The sequence below is a fragment of the Protopterus annectens genome, chromosome 8.part1 (assembly GCF_019279795.1).
Source record: "Protopterus annectens isolate FY-2018-M chromosome 8.part1, PAN1.0, whole genome shotgun sequence".
Taxonomy (NCBI): Eukaryota; Metazoa; Chordata; order Ceratodontiformes; family Protopteridae; genus Protopterus; species Protopterus annectens.
Window position 1 is genome coordinate 391742893 of NC_056742.1, and position 25843 is coordinate 391768735.

Here is a 25843-nt window from a genome sequence, read left to right on the forward strand (position 1 = left end):
CCTTTAGTGTTGACCTGTACTTCAGAGGAGTAGACGCCAAACCAGAGCGGTCCCAGGACTGAACCCTGAGGAACTCCGTTTGTCACTTGTCTGGAACTGGATTTGGATTCTGCTACTTTTACAGTCTGGGTTCTGTCAGTAAGCCAGTTGGCAACCCATCGAGTGACGTAGGGAGTTATGCCCAGCTTAGAATGTTTATCTATGATTCCAGAGTGGGGGATGGTGTTGAAGGCCATGGTGAGGTCCAGATAGGCTGTGTGGACCGCCTTACCCTCGTCCACAGCTCTGGAGACTGATTCAAAGAAGTCATTCAGGTTCATGAACCCAAACTGGGTGGGGTCCAGTGTTTGAAGGTTGCCAATGTCTTTGTTTATAAGTTCCATGATAATGCGTTCCATGCCCTTGCAGATCAGGCTCGTCATACTGATGGAAAGGTAGTTCCGAGGATCCAAGATGTATCCTTCCTTGTGGAGTGGGATAACTGTATCTGTGCGCCACTCAGTGGGCATGAAGCCTGAGGTGAGGCTATGAGTAAACATGACACTTTGGTGAGGTGCCAGTTCATTTTGTAGTTCATATAATACACAGCCCGGGATGTCATCTGATCCCATGAATGCTGTATTCTTAGCTTTGGAGAGTGCGGTTTCTACCTGTTTGGCCATGATTACCGGAATTTGGCATTCTTTTGGTATTGAGATGAGCCATTTAGGGGGTGTCTATATATACGTGTGTGTGTGTGTGTGTGTGTGTGTGTGTGTGTGTGTGTGTACATAAATATATATATATATATATATATATATATATATATATATATATATATATATATATATATGCACACACACACACATGTATGTGTGTCTGTATTTGTGTATATTTGTGTGTGTGTGTATATACACATATATATATATATATATATATATATATATATATATATATATATATATATATGTATATATGTGTGTGTGTGTGCCACATCCTTCCTAGTTGTGACTCCATTATGGCCGCGGTGGTGCAGCAGTAACGTTAGCAAGAGGTTCTCCCGTTCGATTCTCAGCTAGTGTGTGGGGGAGTGCCTTCTGTGTGGAGTCTGCATGTCCTCCCTGTGGGTCGAGTGGCGTTCTGGAAGACATGCGTGAATGGGCGTGCCTTTCAAGGTTGGGCGTTGAGCTGGCAACTCGGCACCGTGAAAGTTTACTGCCAATCATTAGCGGACCGGAGTTCCGCTGTGGTGACCCCTAACCAGGAAAAGCCAAAAGACAACAACAACAAGGTTTGCTTTTTGTTAGAAGGAAACAATATGCCCTACTCTTTTAAGTGTATTTAACATTCTATTCCTCTAAATCTAGGATTACCACCTGTCCTTCTTTGCAAGGGGCAGTCCCTCTTTGGGCAGTTGTGTCCTGTGAAACAAAAATGAAAAATGGCATTAGTTTTCAGATCTTAGGATAAAAAGTATTTCTTTAGTAAACAGTTTTGTATCTGAAACACCTAAATGTTTTATGAAATAGCATAAGCAATTCAAATACTAGAAGATCGAGCTTTTATTTGGGTAAAAAAGTGAAGTTCTGAATTTTACTGGCCGTGGGTATGTTTTGTCCTAAAAATTTTCATTTTCTACAAGAAATGTCCCACTTTGGGCATTTGAAAAGGTGGCATCCCTATCTGTCACTTGCCTCTTGAATGCTTCTATGAGTTTTCTGCCCATCACCCATTCTAGCAGTTCTTCTGGTTTCAGATGAGAAGAGCTCTAGCTGCAATAACCTTTGTTTATCTTCTTTCCACAACTTTCCGCTGATGTTTATAGTAGTGTTTTTTTTCTTTTTTTTTTTTTTTTATTCTTTCCGGCCAGTTGATGTCCTTTTCATTATGTGGCTTCCAAAATGCCACACAGCATTGAAAGTGCAGTGTGATTGTGGTCCTGTTTGGATGAAAGCTGTGCCTCTCTGTTTCTGCAATGCATGTCTGTAAGGATACACTCCAGCACTCTTTACTGCTGCAGCTGCCCTCTCACTGTGCTGTCACTAGTCCAGTCCACATATTATTAATGCTCTTGGGTCCTTTTCCTGCTCTTTTGCCACCAGTTGTACACCTCTTAGCTGATGCTTCAATGATGGCTTGCTGTGGCCTTACTGATGGACTTTTTGTTTGCTTTGAACCTCAACTGGCAGCTTTCGTCCACTGTTCAGCCTTTCGAAATCCTTTGCTAGATTGTTTCCCCCATCCCCACTTCTGGACCAATCATTAGCAAAAGGGTTAACACTGTTCTGTATTCTTTCAAATATATTCAAGTCAGGCATACTGAAGAGTAGTGAAACTGGGACAGACCCCAGTGGTACTCCATAATCACTTACCTTATTCCTAACATTGTTCCTTTCACAACAAGCCTTTAGTTAAACATATTGAAGAGTACTAGACCTGGGACAGCCCCCAGTGGTACGTTTCTAGTTACTTACCCAATTGCTGACATTGTCCCTTTGACCAGAACTCCCAGCCCTCTGAGTATTGTTGTTCAGCCATGCAGCTGTCTACTTTCTTAGTTTTGGTACCTCCAAACCCCCCAGTTTTCCTCATCAGTGTCCTGTATGGGAAAGAGTCAAAGGTTTTGCTACAGTTTACATTGATTACATCTGCCAGTAGTCCCTTCACAGTTTCAAATGTAGTTCATCCATAACACTAGATGAGGTTTAACTGATGGATCCTTCTGGGAAAAAAACATGTTAGTTGCTGTCCTAAAGAATGTGGTCTTCTCAAAATGCTGCCAGCCTCCCCCTCAGTATTCTGTCTGTGACTTTCCCAACTACATTTCTTAAACTGACAGGCCTTTATTTCCCTATGTTGTTTCTTCCTTGTTCAGGGCTAGAGCAGTTGCCATTTTCATTTCCTGTGGCACTTCTGCACTAGTCATCACACTGTCCAGATTTCTGATGACTGAGAGTGTCCTGTCTGGTTCTCAGGCTTTACTCTCCCTAAGAGCAGCCACTTCCCCCTAAACATTCTCCCTAGTGTTCATCCACTGTTCTCCCTGTTCTGCTATAACATTATCCCAACATTGCATTCTCCGCTTGCTTTCCTTTGTGAAAACTGAATTAAGTTTTTATTTAGTACTGCTGCTTTTGTCTAGTTTTCTGTGATTTGCCTGTCAGCCTAGATAGTTATGTTCTTTCTGCTATATATACTAAAAAATGTGTTACTTCCTCTTTACCGCCTTTCTGCTAGCTCACTTTCAGTTTTAGCCTTTTCTGGCCTGCTCCAGTAACATAGAGAAATAAAGTCCTGACTACAGCTCATGTGATTGGAGTTGAGTTAGTGGCTTAGGCGCTCGACAGTGTGGACGGAGTATAAGGGTACCAATCCTGGGAGGAGGAAACATACTGATTGGAGTTCACTGAGCTGTAGTGAAGGCAAGAGCTCAGACCAACAAGGTCACGAGGCTGGGGTAAGTGGGAGGGCTGAGGAGGAGTGCTGCTGTAAGGGTCTGGTATGGTCATGCTGTCAGGCCAAAATTATTTGCCTGCCTAGCCTAACACATGCTGAGAGGGGTTAGGACCTAGCAAAAAAAAAAAAAACAGCATGGAGCCACAGTATGATAGCTCTTCATCTTCCCCATACCACCATGCAGGACCTGGTGGTGCAGCTGTTATAGCCAGTCATGGAGTGGAAGCCTCTACCTTCTGGTGCCAGTGTAGCTGGGAGGATGTCCAGGCTTTGGGACCTGCAGGAAATTGGGAACACTTAGAGAAGGTACTGAGGCAGCAAAAACTCAGGAATAGTAGTGTTGGTAGGCAATCAAAAAAAAGTAGCAGAAAAAAAAATTGACCTTTGCCATCCTTAACATTTTTATTGCCTTGTTGATAGTTTCCATTTTCTGTACGTCCTCAGTTTCCCTTCTGACTTCTTGTAGGCCCATTATCTAATATGTAAACATCCTTGACGTGTGTCTGTAATGTACGAGAACTCTTCTTCCTGTGCCTCTGCTGAAAAGGGGTTCAATACTCAGTCAGACTTCCCTGGTAAGCAAATGCAAATAAATAATTCAAAAAAGTTAATTACTTTATCCGTTAACCAAACAGGTTGCCCCAGCTGTTTCCCATGACTCAGGAAATGTTGCATTTAAAATCTGTGCTATTTGTATGGACATAGGTCATACAAAAAAAGAAACCGCTAGATGTGGTGGTATGTCAGGAGGGCAGATTTGCTAAAATAAGGGTGAAAAAAAGGCAGATTAAATACAGCCTATAAGAATGTTCTGCAAATTAAAATACCACAGCAATATGTGCATCTTCAGTGTTGCCCAACCCATCTTGTCAGATGTAAAACTTGTGGAATTGAGACCTGTTTAGGAGCTACTATACTTGTACATATGCATACACTTGTACAGAATAACTGGAAATGTTATCTTTGTCTGCCTGTATTTAAAAGGCATAAAGTGTGATGTTAAGTTGCTAATCACGCTACCTAAGGGTACCTACTGTAAAGCATGATTTTGACGAACATGGGTTTGTCTGCACACCCATACCTGTCCCCATGGTTGATATCCTTACAGTTACCCTACTTTTGTTTTCCTCTTTTAAGTTTGCATATGCGTCCTGTTTAGATCCCCCTTGTAGGATGACCTTTTAGTTTCCATTTGGAAAGTAATGGAAAGAGGTTAAAAGAAAAAAATCATTTTACAACCAATGGCTATGTAACTATTGATATGCATTAAGGAAGATCACAGTGTAAGAAAAAAAATCACTGATTAGAACTAGATGGAGATCTGTAATGGGAACTGTTTTTTTCACCTGAATGCAGAACTCTTGTTTGCAGCGCTTACGTGCAGGACATTATCAGTAGATTTCTGTTTTCATCCACCCACTACCTTTCTTTCCGCCCCACTAACTACCTTGATTATAGCAAGCTCGAATGCTCATAAGCCTAACTACTTATACAGCAGGAACTTCTTATTGTAACAATTGTTAATGTCTGTTATGTACTTCACAGATGATAAAGATTCTAGTTGTCTACTGATGTACTATGTTCTTAATCTGTAACTATGTTTGTAATTGCTATGTTGATCAAATTGTTAATTGCTATGTAAATCCAGTGTCACTACTGTCTGTATATTTTAACTGTGGAGCTTTTATCCCCGGGCCTCCGCTGAAAATGGACCTACGTTCACTCGGACACTCCCGGTCAATAAATGTAAATAAATAAATAAATAAAATAAATAAATTAGATTTCTGCCTGTATTTCATACCTTCATCATTTAAGATGATTGTGACTAAGAATGGAGTCATCATTTTGAACACTTTTCTTACTCTCCAGTTGTTAACTTGGATAAAACTTTTTCATTTTATTTATAGAGCATAGTACTGTCTACTGTCATAACTTAGAATGTGCAAATAGTACTGGTTACCTCAGTGTACATTTGTTTCTCTTAGGTTGTAGCTGTTCGTCCCATTAGAAGAATTGGTGGAAAACATTTTGCTCTGGAAACTGAGCAAGAAGATGAAGATGATGAAGAGATGGATGACATCACAGTACTAGAAAAGAAGCTAAAGGCTGCCAATCTTCCCGAGCAAGCACTGAAAATCTGTATGAAGGAAATCAAAAGGTTGGTAAATGATGACCAGTGTTTGTAAGAGTTAGTGGAGGCAACACATATCACATTCTTTTGGTGCAGAAGACTATGGATTCTGTTCTCACACCAGGCAGGTCGATTGAGGAGGGGTGCTGCACTCCTGGATGTGTCGTACTGATGAGATGTTGGTAGTAGCTCAGATGGATGTAAAAGATACCGATGACCCCTATCAGAATGAGTAGGGGAAGTTCACTGATGCCCTGTCTAAATTTCCCTTGTTAGTATTATCAGCACCTCAGGTCTCCCCTGAAAAAGAGATCACCAGCATATTGGGACTGACCTGGTCAACAAAGAATAAATAAAAATAACTCCAGAATTGTGATGTTTAGACTGTTAGTTTGGCAATGCATTTTTTTTGTTTAAAAAAATGATCAAAAATTCATTTAAATTGGAGCTACATTTTGTTCTTTTTTTGTTTGGATTGACCATGTGCCTTTTGGTAGGCAGCAGTGCTAGTCATAAAATCATTATGCAGTATTAGGCAGGTGCTGTGTACTTGGGGGATAGGAAAACGTTCTATATGATGCAAGGATTTCACATCACCTTTACATTCATGATGTATTTGCTTTTGGTATTTTTCAATTGTTATGCAGCAGTTAGCCTTGTTAGTTCAGAGTTTAGTTATCTAGTTTATTTCCCAACTAGGATGCCATTTGCATAGAGTTTTGCATGTCCTAGCTTCATCTTGTGAGATTTTTGCCAGCGACTCCAGTTTCTTCTTAAATTTCAAAAATATATGGATAGGTTGAATTGTTCATTTTTAAATTAATCCTATCTGTATGCAGACTGTGTGTCCTGCAATGAACTGGCATAATTTCCAGGAGTGATTTCTGTTACAGATAGGGAGTGTCTGCAAAAGAAATTGACTAAACTGACAGTTTGGGCAGAGGAGAAAAATGCGCTTCAAAAACATCAAAAACTAAGCAAATGAGGTTTGGGAGATGTAGCTTGAAGGTTGAACATAGTGATTGAAACTGTGAATTAATTTCAGAACCTGGTTATATGGGTAGATCCAGCATTAAGCTTTTTCTGATATCTACCAATTTGTTAATCATAGTTCTAAAACTGTTGGCTATATAAAAAAGGTTTACGAAGTCTATAGAATCAGAAATGATTAAGTAATTGTAACTTACACTATACCCAAACTACTACATGGAATAATTATATGGAAACTTTACAAGAAAACTAACATGAGTACATCAGAAAGAGAACAGTATACTAAGGGCACCCATAGATGTGAAAGTTTGTTATTACGAAAGATTAAAATATCTGAATGTGTACATTGTCGCTAAATGCCCTATATACCCAAATAAAGTCATCTTTTAAATATCTGTATGAGACAGTGACCTCTGGGAATTGTTGATGTTTTCAAAGAGTAGTAGGGAATCACTGGACAACCTGTGTCTGAGATTATTTAGGAATGAGAGATGTACTAATTAGTCTTCTGAGAGTGTAACTAAAGCCTGAAATAGACTACCAAATTATATAAAAATAAACACTAGTTTAAATATTTTAAGATCAACTTTGACAGTAGTTATGGTGATTACTGTTTCGGTATATTGTCAGGCTAGAAGGGCATTATTGTCCATGCCTTGAAATATTTGTATGTATGTATGTAGTACTTCTTCACTTGTATGAAGTTTTCAGGTGCCTTCTTTGTCCTTTAGAATGCTAATCATTTGCTGCTGTCACGAAGCTGTAAATTTAAAGTGCAAGTAGTTTGTGTTATGAAATTAAGAATAATTTTTAAGTGTTAGTTTGGGGGAAAACAGACGCAGCACTGAATGGATTTTTCAGTGAGCAATTTTTAATTATTGGTTTTCATTAATGGTGATTTCCTTATTTTCTACTCACAGCTGATCTCTTAAACTGCTTTAAGCTTTTGAATGAACAGCATGATTTGCTTGTAGAAAGGCTCTTTGCATTTGCTGTCCTAAACCAGCTATGTGTCTGGCTTTCTTATTTCTTGATAAGAAGCAGATGGGTCCATGGAAATTGACCAGAAGTCTAAGCATAAAGTTTCCTGGCTTGTTTTGGTTTGGCTGGTCCTCTAAATTAATTATGCAGGCAGTGGTCAGTGCTGGGACCATCTTAGAGGGACATGTCTACTATGACTTCACCTTCCTTGCAGTCATTATTCTTATAACAAGATTACACAAGAGACCCTTTGCAGCCCATGCACTTCAGAGCATGTTAAGAATTACGGCAAATGTTCTGCCTTTGCAGACTACATCATATGGTGCATATGTTGTTAAAGGTTCGGACCACTCTCTTTTTAGTATTATTTGGATGTTCTGTGGATGAGTGTTCTTGTCTGTCTACCTATTTAACTGAATAATCCACTTGAAACTTTAACAAGGCATCTTTATTCCTCCCACAAAGAGGGGTATTGAGAGAATCTCCTGTATCTGCTAGCTAACGAGAGTTTTATCTGGACTAATGCTTTGTACTTTGCATAATGCTGATAAGCACATGTTTAAAAAAACAATGTCAGCGAGGTTCCAAAAAGAAAGCATGAACCTCCCAGAACCAGTCATTTATCGCTTTTAGAAAGTCTGAACCTTTATTTCTCTATTTAGCAACAGATTGTTTCAGACAAATGGGTTCTGAGACTGATTCAGCAGGGATACAGATGGCAATGGGACGAAATCCCTCCGTTCCAGAGAATTATTCCACATCCTTCAGATGAAACCCAGCTGATGTTCTTCATGTTTCACTGTTGCAGTCATTACCTGTGGGTTATCCCTGCTGTGGTAGCCCTCGGCCGTCCCGAATACCAGAGTCGATGTTTTTCTGCACTGGCTGCTGTCACTTGCTGTCTGACATCAGGGCATCAGTGTTATAAAGCAAGGCAGCAGATGCCATTACATCAGGCTTTCTTACCATGGAGCCTGTAGCAGAAACAGTTCACAAGTGTTCCGGTCGGTCGCTACCAGAGTTCGAATTACAGCTGAAAACGTCTTAAACTAGATACCCCGTTGGGGATCATTTTTTCTTGCACTAACCGATGTCTGAAAAAGTTAGCAATTGTCTCGTCTGTGGAAAGCAGATCCCACAACGAGACTTCCATTCATACTATGTCACTTGTTTCGGCCCAGACTACGATTCCTCCATTGCCGGTTCTGTGCCCTCTTTAACGCAACGACCATTCGTCGTAGAGCTTTTATTGTAGACAGGTATTTTTGCCTTCCGTTTTCGCATTCCTTAATGGTGTCCATCAGCCAACAATCTGTAGACATACAGAAAAAAACATAGAGATAAAGATAGACAGACCACACAAGGCTAAGCCTTCCGATGGCATTACCACTAAGCAGGTTGTCAGTTCTCCGGAATTCATTGAGACGCTTTTGTAGCCCCTGATGCCCAATACGATATGTACGCAGGGCTCTACCGAGACCCTTTCGGAGTCTGGTTTGCCGCAGAAATCTTCTTCGTCTTCTGAGCCATTGGTTGTCTCTGCCTCGGTTTGGTCTGGAGCTGCGACGCAGGCATTGGCTTCCAAGGAAGCCTTTCACAGTACCGATTCTAGACAAAAACTGACGTCTTCTCATCCAACTACCATTTCTCTCAGACCGATGGATACTCTTGGGCCTAGAAGTCAGGCCACTCCTAGAAAATCTACCCCTAGCCACCATCTTACTCCTACTCCACCACCCCAAGCCCAAATACTTAAAATGGTGGAGGATCTTATCTCCCTTATCAGGGGTAGTCAGGCCACAACTAAACATCCTTCTCCTGAAATAATGACAGAACAGAATTCTGAGGAATCTGATTATTCAGATTTTGAAGAGGAACAACAACCTCCGACTGCTTATGAGAATTCAGATGCAGAAGAATCTATCCCTTCTGCCTCCCCACCAGAAGACCTTTCCTTTGGGGAAACCATTCACAACTTCAGGGAATATTTTCAATGAGAATCTCAGGACTTACCCCAGTCTAAGAAAAGACTAAGAGAATTTATAGATCTGCCCCAACACAGACCCCTGGCCATCCCCTCATCTTAGAAGTGGTGGATGATGTTTTCTATGAATCTAGCCTAGCCCCTGACGCCCTCCCACCTGCTCCCAGTAAACCTGACCGGTATTACAGAGTACCGGATTCTCACAAATACCTATACAGAAATCCTGCTGCAGACCCGGAGGTCATTACACAGGGACCTAAAGGAGCTAAGGCTAGTTCTGCAAAGAACCCTATTCCTTCTGACAAGGATTCCAGAGCTCTGGACGGATGGGGTAAAAAAGTATACACCTCTGCAACCTTAGCTATCAGAGCACTCAGCTGTCAGTTCCATATGTTAAAATATCAACAACACATTTTGGAACTATTAAAGCAAAAGATTTCAACCTTTCCTGACTGTGCCAATTCTAAAGAGTTAGCAGATTTACTGCACTCTACTTGTCAAGTGGCCAAACACTCATTACACTGTGGATATGACACCCTAGAAACCTCAAGTAGGGCAGCAGTGTCAGGATCTGTCATTAGGAGACATGCATGGTTGAAGGAACAACCTCTCCCTGATCATGTCAAGTCTAAATTAATCGATACACCCTTGGATAAGAACTGCTTGTTTGGAGTAAAAGCAGAAGAGGTGCTTAAAAAAAGATGGAAGACAAAGCAAATTCTGTGCAAACAGTAAAAGATTTCTTTCAGGTTCAATCTCCTAGGTTCAGCAGGAATTTTCCCTCTAAGCACTGGTCCTTTCCTACACCTAGCAGACAGGGGCAAAAAAAGCCCGACAGGGACAGACCATCCAGGCCCCTATCCCAGGGACAACAGAGAACCAAAGAGTGGACCACCTCTGCCCCAAATGCAGGGAGTTCTAAGCCATCTTTCTATGGGAAAAACTCTGACTCCCTCTCTCCCTTCTGCCCTTCTTTCACTCACCAAAAGCTAGGAGGAAGGCTGTCCCTCTGCAAAGAAAATTGGCTTTCAGTAACAAAGGACCAGTGGGTCTTAAAGATCATTTTCAGGGATACAAATTCTCTTTCAGCAAACTCCCAATTCCAAGAGGGTACCCAGATGTGCCTCCAAACCATTGGGCAGAGGCATTGAAACAAGTCCAAACTCTCATATCCCAGGGGGCAGTAGAACCTGTTCCCCCAGATCAAACAGGCAAAGGCTTTTATTCCAGACTGTTCCTTGTTCCCAGAAAAGATGGCTCTTGGCATCCCATCCTAACTGTATCCATTCTGAACACCTCCCCGGTGGTCTCCAAATTCAAAATGCTAATTTTGCAGCAGCTGCTGCCTATGCTGATATAACATGCCTGGTTAGTTACCCTAGACCTAAAGGATGCCTACCTCTACATCCCCATAAGGGAATTCTGCAGGAAATTCCTGTGCTTCAGAGCAGGCTCACAACACTTTCAGTTCTCTGCACTACCCTTTGGCTTACCTACTGCTCCCAGGGTATTCACCAAATGCTTAGCCCCGGAAATAGCATTTTTCAGACAGAGAAACATATAGCTTTACCCTTATCTGGACGACTGCTTATTCAAGCAGAGTGCAAAGAAAAGCTGCTCCAGAACCTCCTCTTTGTCAAAACTCTCCTAACTTCCTTAGGGTTCACCATCAATTAGAAGAAATCAAAGCAAACACCCCCCAGGAAGATCATTTTCTTGGGAGCACTGCTGGACACAGCATCCCAAATGGCCTTCCTATCCCCAGAAAAGCAGAGCTTCCTGCCTCTCTACTTTTCCCAGCTGGCTTCCAGAAGTCACCTCACTGCGAGGAAGTACCTGCAAGCCTTGGGGTACATGGCATCTTGCATCCTTCTAATTCCTCTGGCCAGGCTTCCCATGAGAAAACTTCAGTGATATCTAAAGAACCTTTGGTGTCAGCACTCTTAACGTCTAGTGACCTCTCTCCTTCTCATCCCCTGTATAAGGGCCGGGTTTCTCTGGTGGGCAGGGGCCTGTGCCAAGAACAAGGGTCTTCCCTTCACCCTTCACCCTGTCAGGCAGACCATTACTACTGATGCCTCAGACATTGCTTGGGGTGCTCACCTAGAAGGCAGGTGAACACAAGGTCTTTGGGATGCCTAGCACCTTTCCTTACACATTAACCAAAAGGAAATGGCAGTACAAAAGGCTCTGACATCCTTCAAACCCCATCTCAAACCAGGGGTTCTTCTTATCAAAACAGAGAACACCACAGTAATGTGGTACATCAACAAACAGGGAGGGACCCAATCTTACCCTCTGTGCAGGCTAGCCATGAACCTCTGGCTGACAGCCTGTTCATGGGACTACACCTAATAGCCCAGTACCTACCACGGATCAACAACACCCTGGCAGACCAATTAAACATGAACTTACCGAACCCCCACAAATGGCAGCTCCACAGAAAAATCTTTTTACAGGTCACTCAGGAGTGGGGGACTCTGGAGGTGGATCTCTTTGCTTCGCATCTCAACCATCAGCTGAAAATTCTTTACCAGGGAGTATCATCACCTAGCATGGAAGGTGGATGCCTTGACCTTCCCCTGGAACATCCTCTTTGTGTAAGCATTACTTCCTCTGCCTCCTCCGAAGGTACTGATCAAACTAAGGGAGGCGAGACCAAAGGCCATCCTCATTGCTGCAGATTGTCCAGACATCATTGGTTCCCCTTACTGCACAGCCTGACATTACAGCCTCCCAGGCAGCTTTCCCGGATCTCAGACCTCCTAACTTTGGTGGGGGGGGGGGGGATGCTGCACCCAGACTTGCAGACTCTCAAACTATCAGCATGGCTAGTACTCTAAAGGCAAACAAGGGGCCCCAGTTGAGCAAACCGGTCCTAGACAGAAGGCCCAGCACCAGAAAATCTTACACAGGAAAATGGAAAAGATTCTGCTCCTGGAGCCAGTCCAGAGGGGGCAATACCTCACAATCTTCCATCCCTCTTATCCTGGACTACCTAGCGGAGCTACTTAATAGTGACCTCTCCTTCTCTTCTATTAAAATCCACACCTCAGCCATTTCAGCTCATTTTGATGCAGATCAGCCCCTGTTCTCCCATCCTTTGATCAAACAATTCCTCAGAGGGGCTTCTAATATCAGACCTCCCAGAAGGCCACCCACGGCAGCTTGGGAACTGAATTATGTTTTGGAAAAACTAACCTTACCACCCTTCGAACCTGCTGCTTCAGCAGTACTAAGATACCATTCCTAGAAGACTGTTTTTCTCCTAGCTATCACCTCAGCTAGAAGGATTTTAGAACTTCAGGCACTGATGGCCATTGAGCCCTTCATCATTTGCCAAACAGACAGTGTTTTCCCTGAGGACTAACCCTTCTTTTATGCCCAAGGTGGTATCTAATGTGACTCTCAACCAAGCCATACATCTACCCACCTTCTTTCCTAATTCTCAAAACAAGGGGGAAAGAATATTACACTCACTAGATATGCACAGACAGCTCAGATCTATCTGGACCATACTAAACCCTTCAGGAAAACAGACCAACTACTTGTAGTGTTGCCCCAGGGGCAGGGGGAAGCCCATTTCCAAGCAGACCATTTCCAAGTGGATATTACACTGTATCCATTTCTGCTACAGATTACATGGGGACCCCCCCCCCAAATCTATTCAAACCCATTCCACTAGGGCAGCCTCCACTTCCACAGCATTCCTCAGAGGAGTTCCCACCAGGGTCATCCTGGAAGCTGCCACCTGGACTTCTGTCCATACCTTTACCAAGCATTACCACCTACCTCTATTTTCTAAGGCTAGGGCATGATTTGCCTCTGCAGTTCTGCAGGGCTTGCTGACCCAGGCCTAGGTCTCTTACTAATCCTACCACCCCTCTCCTCAGCTTTGGGAATCCTCCCACAGGTGATGACTGCAACAGTGAAACACGAAGAACATAGTGCAGTTGTGTAAACTTACCATAAATGTAAATGTTCGAGTTTATTCACTGTTGCAGTGCTGGTTTCCCTCCCCACTTCCCCCTCATATCTTCTTTCTTTAGGGAGAAATAAGCTTCTCTAGGAGGCTTTTAGCCACCAGGACCTCTTTACCATATTACTTGGGCTTCTGACTGGTTAGGGCAAGAAAAACTGATGTAATGGTGTTGGCTGCCTTGCTTTATAGCACTGACGCCCTGATTTCGGCCGGCAAGCAACAGCAGCTGGCACAGAAAAACATTGACTCTGGTATTTGGGCCGGCCGAGGGCTTACCACACAAGGGATAACCCACAGGTGATGACTGCAACAGTGAATATACTCGAACATCTACATTTATGATGTCTGCACATCTGTACTTTGCCTCCTGTCCGGTAGCATGTGCTTTCTCGGGGGGGGGGGGGTATTGGAAACAGTTCCTCCTCCTCACTTGGGAAGAAGTTTTTATTCAAGAATGTTTCTGGTGCCAGAGAAAGAAAATACCTGGGGACCAGTTCTGGACCTTTTTTCCCTAAACCAGTATGTGATGATGCCCGAGTTCAAAATGCTTTCACTCCACAACCTGTTTAGCCCTTCTAGCTTATTTGTGTTTCTTTTGTAACCTTAGATTTAAAAGATGGTCATCAGTCACATTCCTGTCCATCATTACTTCAGACATTTCTTAAGGTTTTGTGTGTCAGGATCACATTATCAGTTCTCTGCCGTACCATTTGGGCTACCCACTGCTTCAAGAGTGTTCTGAAAGTGTCTAGCTCCAGTTATAGCTTTTTGCAGGATACAGAGTAACCAGATTTTTCCATATTTAGATAACTTGCTTGTCTTTGCAGAGTCTTTTTCATAGTGTTAGGAATCACTAACTTGGGTGAGACATCTGTTATGCAGGCTGGTATTCCAAGAGAGCATTCAAAAGCCTTCTTTGACTCAGTCACACAAATTTGTGTTCCGAAGATCCCTGCTAGATACCTCAGTACAAAAAGCTTCCCCCCCCCCCCACAAAAAAAAAAAAAATAGGTTTATTCCAGGGGTTATCCACTTGGACTTCAGTCACCATGAGAAAATACCTTAGGATTCTGAGGCTAGTGGCAACTGTGATTGTCATGGTAACCACTGGCCAAACTCCACATGAAAAAGTTTCAGTGAAATCTGAAATCCCTGGTCCCAGCACCAACACCCATTATCTTTTCAGATTCCAGTTCTGAGATTTATTAAAAGAGAAATCACTTGGTGGGCACACTAAATATCTCTCCTAATCTCCTTGTGCTCCAAGATTGTCCATCACAGAAGATGCCTTGAACTTTCCTTGGAGAACAGTGTCAACAGGGATAAATGCACAAGGTATCTGGAACAACAAAGGCAGACACAAGCACAAAAATTTAGGAGATGCTTGCCCTCATCAAGGCACTCAACTCTTTGAATAGCCTGTACTCCAAAGATAGCCTGTACTCCAAAGGGCTACATCAGGTTGTTGCGTATAATCCCACCGTATTTTACCCCCTCTTCAGAACTAGCCATGTTAGCATGGGATGTAGCTTTACAGTACAGTATTACACTACAGGCTTCCTACATTCCATCAGGGCAAAATTGTATGACAGACAAGCTGAGCAGGAAAAAGGCAGACCCTCATGAATTAATACTAGATCTGGGGTCTTCCAATATTTGATCCTTCTTTGGAGAATTCCTCATGCAGTCCTTTTTGCCTCTTGTCTGAACAGTCAGCTGGCAAAATTCTCCTACAGCACTCCATACAAGAGGGCTTGGAAGACGGATGCCTTTTCTTTTCCTTGGACAGGAAGATTCCTGTATACTTTTCCACCAGTTCCACTGATGTCCAAAGTACCTCTGAAGCTTCAGAAGAAATCCCCTAAAATCATTGTGATGGCTCCCTTCTCTCCCAGGCAACAGTGGTTCTCCATTCTTTTGGAATTGGCCGAGGCAATTATCATAAACTTCCTCACAGATTGGATCTACTCACACAAGAAGATGAGTATTTGATACTTCCTGACGCCGAAAAACTTTGACTTCCATATGATATGGTCTTAATAAAGCATTCAATTACTGAGGACATGCAACAGTTACTAATGGAGACAAGAAAGACTGCTACTAGAAAATCGTATATTAGCAAATGGAAAAGGTTTTACCATATAACCAGCACTCATTCAAGGTTAATGTTTCTCTGTTTTTAAAACATTAGTGCGAGTTATTTTCTTCTGACATGTCTTATGCCTCTGTCAGGGTTCACTGCCCCTGGATGCCCGTCTTTCATTGCATTCCCATATCAAAATGTTTTTGAAAGGAATATTGCATAAGAGACCTCCAAGAAAACTGGTGACTCCTCCGTGGGATCTTAATTTTGTGCTAGAGGTGCTAACACTTGCTTCATTTGAACCAGCTCATCAGACCGACTTGAGGTTCTTGACATGGAAGACAGTTTTACTGGTTGCTCTAATGTCTGCAAGAAAAGGATGAGTTGCAGGTTCAACCTTATCTCATTCTCACAGAGTCAGGGTTTCCTTGAGAATTAATCCTTCTTTTACTTAAAGTGGTATTAGAGTTTACTTTTAAGTCAAACTATCCATCTCCCTTCATTTGTCCTTGAACCCCAAATAAGGGAGAAAAGATACTTCATACCTTGGATGTCCCTGGAAACTCTGCTGCTATCTTGGCAGAATAAAAAACTTTCAGAGCATTCTTATAAAGGTAAGAAGGGGGGACAACCTGTTTCAAGGCAGACTATTTCCAAATGGCTGTCTAGGGTATTACCGTTTATTTCCACCACAACAAAACCATTCTAGGCAGGGTCAAGGCACATTCTACCAGGATATTTACTATATGTATGGCTTTTTGGAAAGGCTGGACTCTAGAAGCAGCATCTTGGTCCTCTGTACATACTTTTAGAAAGTACTACAAGCTAGATTCTTTCTCCAGTTCTAGGTCTGGCTTTGCTAGGGCTATTCCCCAGAGTCTCCTGGACCCTTCTTCCATGTCCCAAATGTTTTATCCACAAATGGATGCTCAGCTGCAATTTTTATTGGATCTGACCCTGAGAATGAGGGTCTGCCAGCACCAGATAATTTTCTTCATCAGAGAATAGGTAATTCAAGAAGTCTTAAAGGACAGCAACATCAGGAGGCGGAAAATAGATGCTTTCTCTATTCTGTTGGTCAGGGCTGTTTCTGTATGCTTTCCGCCTGATATTTCTGTTCCCATGGATGTTACTGAATATAAAGGAAGAGAGGCCAAAACTGCTGCTAATAGCCTCCTCTTCCCCTCCTGCTAAGTCTGGCCAGTGCAGAACTTGTACTGTTATCACTGATGCCCTGGATTAATTTGTACTCATCTCTTCCTGGCACATGTTTTCAGAAGGTGGACTGTTCATAATGAGGGAGGCTAGAAAACAAGTCACAAGGAAACCACACCTAGTAATGTGGAACACATTCCTTTGGGTGCTTTAGTACAGACCAGGACCTCAGTTCAGCTGTAGTACCTCTGGTTCTCAGCTGCTTGTCTGACATTTTCAGGTCAGGACTTTCTTATACTTTGACTGTACATGACTCTGCTGTCTCGGATTTACCTGGCTTTAGAGCCTTCGTTGTACTCTGTTGCCAGTCAAGCCATCCCTTAAAGGGATGCTTCATCTTAGACCACCAAAAAAGGAAGTTGTTCCACCATGGTACTTCACCTTTGTCATGGAGAATCTAACCTTAGTTCCCTTTGAACTTACTGCTTCAGCTCCACTAAAGTCCTTGTTTGGGAAAATGCTGGTTTTGGTAACCATACGACCTCCCAAAAGAACATATGTGCTGCAAGCTTTAATATGTAAAGAGCCATTTAAGATGTTACACATTGACAGAGTCATCCTGTGTTCTAGTCCTGCTTTTATGCCCATATTGGTGACAAAATTTTCCTTGTCAGGCTATCCACCTTCCCATGTTTTTCCATACTCGCAGGATAAGGCTGAGAGTGACACTGTCTTACTTGCTTTTGGGTATACATAAACAGCTGAGATTTTATTGTAATTAAACTAAGGGAATCAGGACTCAGATCATCAGGTTTGCTAGTTGTGTCCCTTACAACATGCAGGGAGTGGAAACCTGTTAAGTAAGCAAACTGGGGTCTACTTTATTTACGCGAAAGCTTAAAACAGCGAATGCATATGCATCGAACCATATGCATCGAAAGTGCGAACCGTCAAAAACTGTAAACTGAAATCTCCGTAGATGGAGATTTCCATTTACTTCAATGTAGTGCGATCTCTGAGTTGGTATATTTAAGTAGCAGGAGGTGTGGGGTGCAGGGGGGGCTTGCCCCCTGCCTACTGCTGTTACATGTCATGCTTGTTGTGTAGTTCCATTTTTATTGTGTTTCGATGGTTTCTCAGTTCGATGCATATGGTTTGATGCATATGCATTCGCTGTTTTAAGCTTTCGCTTAAATAAAGTAGACCCAGCAAACTGTCATTGGCGGGCCCATTGTGCTTTATTTTTTTTGTGGTAATCCTGGACTAGGTCTCTTTTGTGGGAAACCTGGACCAGGCCATGAAAAGGAGCATTCCTCTAGAGCCACAGCGGTCACCATGGCATTCCGTAGGGAAGGGTGAGTAGGCAGTTTTGGAAGCAGCTACCTGCTCTTCTGTCTCCTTTTTCAGTCATTACAGTTGGGGTTCTGTATCTAGCACCATGGCAGGATTATTCTCCAAGATCTGTCCTGATGCCCCAGTCATAGCCAACCAGCCACAGGTCTTTATGCTTTGAGTCTTCCAAGAACTGATGAATATTACAATGATCATAGTATAGTTCTGTTTAAGAACTTGGCCTAAGTGTAGAGGCTAGATGTACTCAGTATTGCAGTCCCTGTTCTTCCTTGCCTTTCTCCCTGTCTTCCTGCTTGGATTTCTTGGGATTGGGGTGGGAACCTGTACATTTAATTCTCCTCAACTTTCCTCTTATTTTCTCAGCTGCAGCTTTCTCCGACTGTGCCTAGAACCCAGAGGGGCAGCTTTTGGACTCACGAGTGAATGCTTGTCCTTGGGGGAAAAATTCCCCTAGGTCTACTCATACCCTGTAATATTAGACAAGTTCCTTGTCTATCCTGGGTAAAAAAAGTTCAGAAAGTGACTTCAGCTGTACCCCTTGTTGTATCACCAACATCCTGCCCTCCAGATTAAGGAGACGGCTGAAGCCAAAAAGTGGAAGGTAAAGCTCTAGTTGCTGGGTCTTTGCACAGGGCTGCTTTAGGCAGGAATTCCTAATTGACGACTACAGTAGTGAATGTACTCTACAAATATAGTGGGTTCCACCACTACTGAATGTTCTGCTTCTCTGTCCCCTTGGATGTGCTCCATTCAGAAAGTTTTTCTTCTGCAAACTGCATCAGTGTTACTGTTAGGTCTACTGCTGCATACATGTTGCACATTTGCAGACTGAACAACTCCAGTTATGTTTAATCAGACTTTTCATGTTTTAAGAATTCTGCTACAATAGTAGATAAATTGCTTGGAGACAGGAAGTCTCCTCATTTTGATTAACTCCTTTTTCAGTGCACTTTCACAATTTTTTGACTCTTCTCAACTCTTTCACCGAAACTGTTTACGTCTCTCTTTTTCAGGTTAGCTTCATAGCATAATATGCTATACATAAAGCACACACATAAGCATGAGGCCTCACATCTACAACAACAGGGAGCACTTTTTAACTGGAGGTATAGTTCTTTGTATTTAAAACTCCTCACAAAAGTTCAGCACCTTACCTTGTTGAAGGAAAGGGATTATAATCTCAAACTACTGCTATTTTGAGGTAGCTTTGTTTTTGACTGGCCTGGAACTAAATGTCTAAAGACTTTCCATTTATTTGTTATCCATTTTTAAGTTAATTTTTCCATCTGTATGTGCTTTAGTTTAGCTCCTTAAGCCTGTAGTTGGTAATTCCTGTAAATCTGCTGTGGTCTTTGCTATTTAAGTTGTATAACTGTTGTACTTATACCATAGTTTCTGTCTTGTGAGAGGAGTGAGAGCCAAGCTAGTTCAGGACTTGATTGATTTATGGCACTTCCAGACCATTTCCCAGCAGAGCGAAGTGTCTGAAAACTTTTCCTGGCCACCCACCCTGTTGCTTTTAAACCTCTGACAGTATGATAAGGCTTTGTTGTTGAATTATTGGATCTAAAGGTCTGAAGAATTTGAATTTCTTTGTTATCCAGTTTAATGTCACTTTGATAGTCTGTATCTGTTTCAGCTTCGCTCGTTGAGCCTATAGTCAGTAATTCCAGTTGTTGTTGTGTCTTTCGGCTTTTCCCGGTTAGGGGTCGCCACAGCGGAACTCCGGTCCGCTAATGATTGGCAGTAGATTTTTTACGTGACGAGTTGCCAGCCCTGACGCACAACCGTCAACGAAGGTACTCCCATTAACGCATGTCTCCAAACAGAAGACGCTTTAGCTGAGAATCTAACAGGACAACGTCCTACTGTGAGGCGACAATGCTACCGCAGCACCACCACCACAGTATAGTCAGTAATTCCAGTAAATAGCTGAATTGCACTGTGCCATTTAACTCCTTTATTCCTATAGTGCCATCCTTGCAGTCTTCGATCTGCACCTATAGAATAAGCTCTTAAAACAAAGCCTTCTTTCCCATGCCTGCAGCCCCTACTGTGTGCTGCCAGTAAAAATGAAAAATATCTCCTTAAATCTGGCAGCTAGAGAGATACAGTCATGATTGCTCCATGATTGTACAGTTCTCCACCCGTTTCTCCGTAAACTTTGCTGTTCTAAAAAATTCAAAAATTTATCCAAGCGGTGCAGAATTTTTTTCTCAGAATAACCCGCGAATACCTTAATATACACACTAAGCTAAAAATAGTGGTCCCTGTCGGGTAACTTGTGATAATAAGAAAAAAAAATACTAGGTTTCTTAAAGGGGAATTACCACTTTTAATCAAAAACCATATAAATAGCTAATTTTTCTTAAAAGGACATAATACTGGAGTTGGAGGGGTTCCCTACTGGAGACTAATCTGCCAGAAACAACGTTCTAGGCTGATCGCAGCTCCTGAGAACTCCAAGAGATTCTTCTTCTCGAAACGGCAAAAAGGTACTGAGGAAAGCTTCATTCTAACTGCTGATTTTCCTCCATGGTAGTGGCCATCAGCAGTCAGAGTAAAGGAGATGGAGTGAGCCAGAGTTTTCTGAAGCTGGCCAGTCATTGTTTTCCATATAGATTAAGGGCAGCAGTGGGAATGATTAATATCGGGTATTGCTTTAATTTGTATTTTCTGATGAATATGAAGTCTAAAATTGTCTGTCATTATTTATTGACCGCAGTTCTCAGTGTTACCGGTATATATTTAGAATGTTGGCAACCTAACCGGGTTTGCGTTAACATGCATTTTGTGTGTATGTGTGCGCGCATGTACTGTATGTGTGTGCATAAATTTAAAAGTGCATGTGTACATATTTGTGTCATATATATAGTTATATGTATTTTATTTGTACATGTCTTTTTATGTTGTATGTGTAGGTATGTACATGTGGTGTGTGTGAATAAATGCCTTATGTTGTTAATAATCATATCAATAACTTGAACCAGTGTTTTTATGGCACTCCATGGTACCAAATGGAAGCATACACAATGAAGGAAACAGTATGCTGTAAAAACTGGTTGCCTACCTAACATATTTGTCCATTAAGTTTGCATTAAAATCATAATTATCCAAATAGCTCAAAAATAGAATGACATCTGCAAAACTGCTTTGCAGCAAATTGAAGATGACATTTGCACAAACAAAAACCACACTGATGGTTGAGATCTATCTACTATGGTTAGAGAGATACTAAAAATGATAAAATGTGTATATTATCCTATTACTTGTTTAATATAACATTACCATTATATCTGTCTACTGTATTACTATCATCTTTAAGAGGTGGGCTTGCTGAATAACTTGTATTTTAACTTTTTTTGTAACTTTTATAGTTCTTGATATGTATATGCATTTGTTTACAGGTAGGTTGAAAACTGGATTGTCTGTATTTTACATGTAAAAATAAAAATACTAGGCATCAGATAAAGCAACCAATGACATAAATATAGCGAACTTGTAAAAAAAGAGATGGTGGCACACAGTAGGAATATTTATTGATAAAGACACAGAAAGTAAGCGCTTTCGCGGACAAACCCCGCTTCTTCAGACTAACAGTAAATTAAAATAACATAGCATTTAAAAAGATTCCCTAATCATAAACCAACCAATGGGAGGCAAGACATTAATCACTAAAAGGAACATTAAAGTGCTAGTGCAATATAAAAAACATACACATCTCCAAGGCTGTAATATCTAGTAAGGCACAAAATCATTAAACAATATACCTAAAATATATATAAAAGCTGTCAAGGCAGGAATTCTTCAGGTGTTAAGAGGCATGAAATTCCACTTAGGCATGTTGTGAAAGAGTTAAGTGATGTAAATATGTTGTATTTCTTGTTTGTCCTATATGTTAATTTAACCACAAAATTATCTCCATCTCCATAATAATATCAAAAGCATTACAAAAAAATGACAAATGCTATCAGGTCCACTGAACGGAACCTGGGATGGGCTGTGAAATCAAAGATAGTTATAGAAAGATGTACATGTTGGAAAACTAAGAAACCATACCCTTTACTGCTCTGAACTTATTCATAATTGTCTCCAACTGTGACCCAGTGGATATTGCCAATATCACTGAAAACAAATTTAGTGCCACTTTCACTCCTGAGACTTCATTCCAAAGCCTTGAAATATCTGAATCCCTTACTCCCCAAATTATATGTAAACATCAGTTACTGAAAGTACTAGCTAAGACCAAAAATACATCACCCATGAGACCTGACAAGATGCCTGTTCACTTAATTAGAATTAAAACATGGCCTTGCAGACATGCTCCTTAAATTGTTTAACATAAGATTTGATGCCTCTTCCATCCATTCCTTAACTAATGGGTTATCAGATCTGTCTAGGATCCAACTTGAGCCACTCCTGGACTTTAGCTCCAAAGCGCAGGCTCCTCCCCTTTCCTGTAATCTGCTTTAATCTTGTAATCCACTTTAACTAGAGAGTTGCCTCAGAATTCATTTGCCACTCGTTAGCTGCAGAAGCAATTTCCATTGCTCAGGTTGGGTTTAGCTAAGTGAGAGCTTTTAATATTTTTGATATTTGTGAGGTTTATCCTCTACTGTCTTTATCATGTTCCCTTTTCCTGCCTTCTTACCTCCCCTTTACTCCAAATTAAAAAAGTTAAGACTTCAAATTTTCGGATCTTTGCCCTTTTGGCCTCTATTTCCCCTGTTAAGCATTCTCAGTGGTAGTTTACTTAGTGGTAGAATATCTGTTCTACTTCTATAATTGTTGTTTCTGCTGCTGCTGTTGCTGTAAATGTGGATTTTGGTGGTGTTTTGTTGTTAACTGAGTAGGCTTCTTATGTCAGAAAAGCATGTAGGATTTAAGAAATAAGCCTGTGGCCACAAGATTCCCAATTCAGATGCACACATCAGTCTTGATGAGCAATGCCCTGTTTGTACTGCTTATGGTTCCAGGGCATTAGTTGAAAGAAGAAACAAACTGGTTATTAAGGGTCTTCTCCCTGCCTCTGTTGGAGAAGCTTTCCTTCCTCATTCTGCTGTTTCTGTTTTCTCCCCTTCTGCCAGGAAATCTTCTGACAAGTCCAAGGGTGAGAAGGTCTTGACAAGGCAAACAAAAAAGAGAAGGAAAAAAAGACGACAAAGGAATCCAAAAAGCATTTGTCATGTCGTTCATCTTCCTGTGGTTCAGCCACAGAGGTTCCTAAGACTTAGGATTTCATGCTGAGGTTGGATCTGATCTTTATCATATCCAGCACCCCTCCTCTGTCAGAACCACGTTTCTCCCTGGAGCTGGTTTTGCCCAGGCTATGACCCCCCCCCCTCTTTCCATCGCCCATCGAATCCCTTCTCCACTGCTTTGTCTCTCCAATCAGTGTGGTTTTCTAGGGGCTTTTCTGAGATGGATGTAGCTAGAATGATGAGGAAATTCCTTGGTACCCAAATCCAATTGTGGGTACTCCTGGCTGTGACCACTGTTGGTGTCATGGGCTGAGCACATCCCCTCATCATATTATTACTACTTCACCACTCCAACATTCGGACATGTGGGTTTGGATCCAGGTGTTTACCAGAGTTTGTCCACATCAGATCCGAAAACGTGATCTACGACCATACCTCTGATTCAAGCAGCGCAGAGTTTCTTAGACAATGACATCAGATGCAGGGGGGGGTGTCGGTCCTCTCTTGACTCCAAAGTTTTCGGAGCCATCCCTCCACTCTGAGCCTCAGTGCTGGATAACGAGGCTGTGGCTTTAGAGTGGAGTCGAAAGGGTCTCTGAAACCAGTACGTCTTAGGTGCTGGAGCTCCTACTAGAGGGGTGTCTGCTTCTGCCTTGATTTCTGCCTTCAAAGCTTTTGAGAGAATGCTCTCTCATTCTAGGGAGCAGACTTCCCCTTCCAGATTAGATCCATCCATTTCCCCCAGCTGGGTCCTGATCCTGTACTTTATATCCTGTCTGGGCAGCCAGCCCTCATAGTCTTAAGACTGTCCACATTGAGGGCTCTACTTCAGCTTCCTAGTCCTCCCAGACACCCTGCTGGGGAGGGTCAGCGGAAGCATTCATGCAAAAGGAGACGTGCTGAGTCCACTCTGGAGTCTTTGTATATGCTGACTTCGAGGGGAAGGGGTCCCCCAGATCCCCCTTCAGGATGTCTCATTCTGAGAAATTTTGACACTCCGTAGAAAAAGGGGTGGTCCTGTAAAGCCCTATGCCAGGAGGAGTCATTATTTCCTCAGCTTTTGGAGCCGGTACATCTACTTTTGAGCATGGTCCTTCCTACAGACATGATGGTCAGCCTGGTATGTAAGTGGACATGGAAGAAACCAGACGTGGCTGAACCAATCTCATGCAAGTCAGATAAATGTTTGGCATTTGTTAAGGATTGCCCTTATTGGACCAAGGGTCCCATCATTGATTCCATGATGGTGGTGTCGGCTGGCAAAAGGAGCTTGCCGAGGAAAGCTCTACCATCTGTCCCCTTAACAGGGAGTCTAGGACACTGGACAGATTTAGGAAGCAAGTTTATGCTTCAGTGACCTTTGCACTTGGAGGTGTGAACTGTTTGGCACACATTACACACTTCCAGAGGAGTTTGACCCAGGAGATTTCCAGTCCCTTTCAGGATCCCTATTTGTGGAGGAGGAGAAGTCTGCCATGAAGCTGACCACCCTTCAGTCCTATTGAATGTGCCTATACACTTCATTTCCAGCATGACAAGAGGGCCCTTTGAGAGCTGCAGGCACAGGCATAACTGTTAGCATTCCTTAGCTGTTCCTGTGTGACTTTGTGGAGCATTTTCACATGTCTTTTATCAGTGCTTCCTGTTATAGCTTCACCCTTTTTGGGCTAAAGGTAAAAGGCACTATATTTAGAAGTGAGCAAGACTGAAAAACCCCTTCTGCTATAGGGATATGAGGACCTTCTGTAGGAACAGAAGAGAGAGAAGAAACGATATGGTCCTGCAAGTCACAAGGGTTTGCTCCTGACAGTTCTAGTGATAGATAAGCCCCCTTGAGGCAGAGGAGTAACTCTTAATGGTGAACATAACTCCTAATGCAGAGATGGTCTGCAAAACCAAGGCTTTCAGGGGTCCTTTCTCTGAATGGCCTTATCTGTGCTCCTGAACGGTTATCCACCTGCAGGCATTTATCTTTGCACTCCGCGGCCTGAATTTACATCACTCAAGATTTTTGGGTGCAGAATATTGTAACCAGAAGTTAATTCATCCCTTTTCTTTCTTTCCTTGCCTAAGAAAACTTTCTGATATTCCACCCTCTCAAAGCAGAGCAGCAGCACCAGAAATAAAACAGCTGCTATTCAATAGAGTCTTCCAGGAAGTCCTGCCAGACCAGCAAGGCTGTGTCCACTACTCTAGGTTCTTTTTGGTGCCACAGAAAAACTGGGACCTCTGGCCACTTGTTGACCTTTAGTCATTTGAACCAGTATTTGAAACCGATGACATTCTTGATGGTCACGGAGCAGTCCATTCTGTTGTTGTTGAGAAAGGATAACTAGATGTGCTCTATAGACCTTCAGGATGCATACTACCACATAAATATAGACGGACAGCATAGAAGTTTTTTCTGCTGCTGACTGGGAGTAAAAGTCATATCCAGTTTGGAGCCTTGCCCTTTGGTCTTACTGTAGCCCTCCTGGTGTTCACTATGTGTATGGCAGTGGTTATAATAATCTCAGACTATGGGGATTCTAAATTTTCCCATAGCTGG

General features: G+C 42.2%; 1 protein-coding gene across 1 annotated transcript in view; it reads left to right on the top strand.

Annotated features, from left to right (window-relative positions):
• The window catches only part of LONP2 (lon peptidase 2, peroxisomal), a 1625174-nt gene that overhangs the window by 212625 nt on the left and 1386706 nt on the right, over positions 1-25843 (top strand). Inside the window, exon 5 of the mRNA XM_044081964.1 lies at positions 5421-5593. Coding sequence (XP_043937899.1) covers positions 5421-5593 — 173 coding nt within the window. The remainder of the gene's footprint in view (positions 1-5420; positions 5594-25843) is intronic.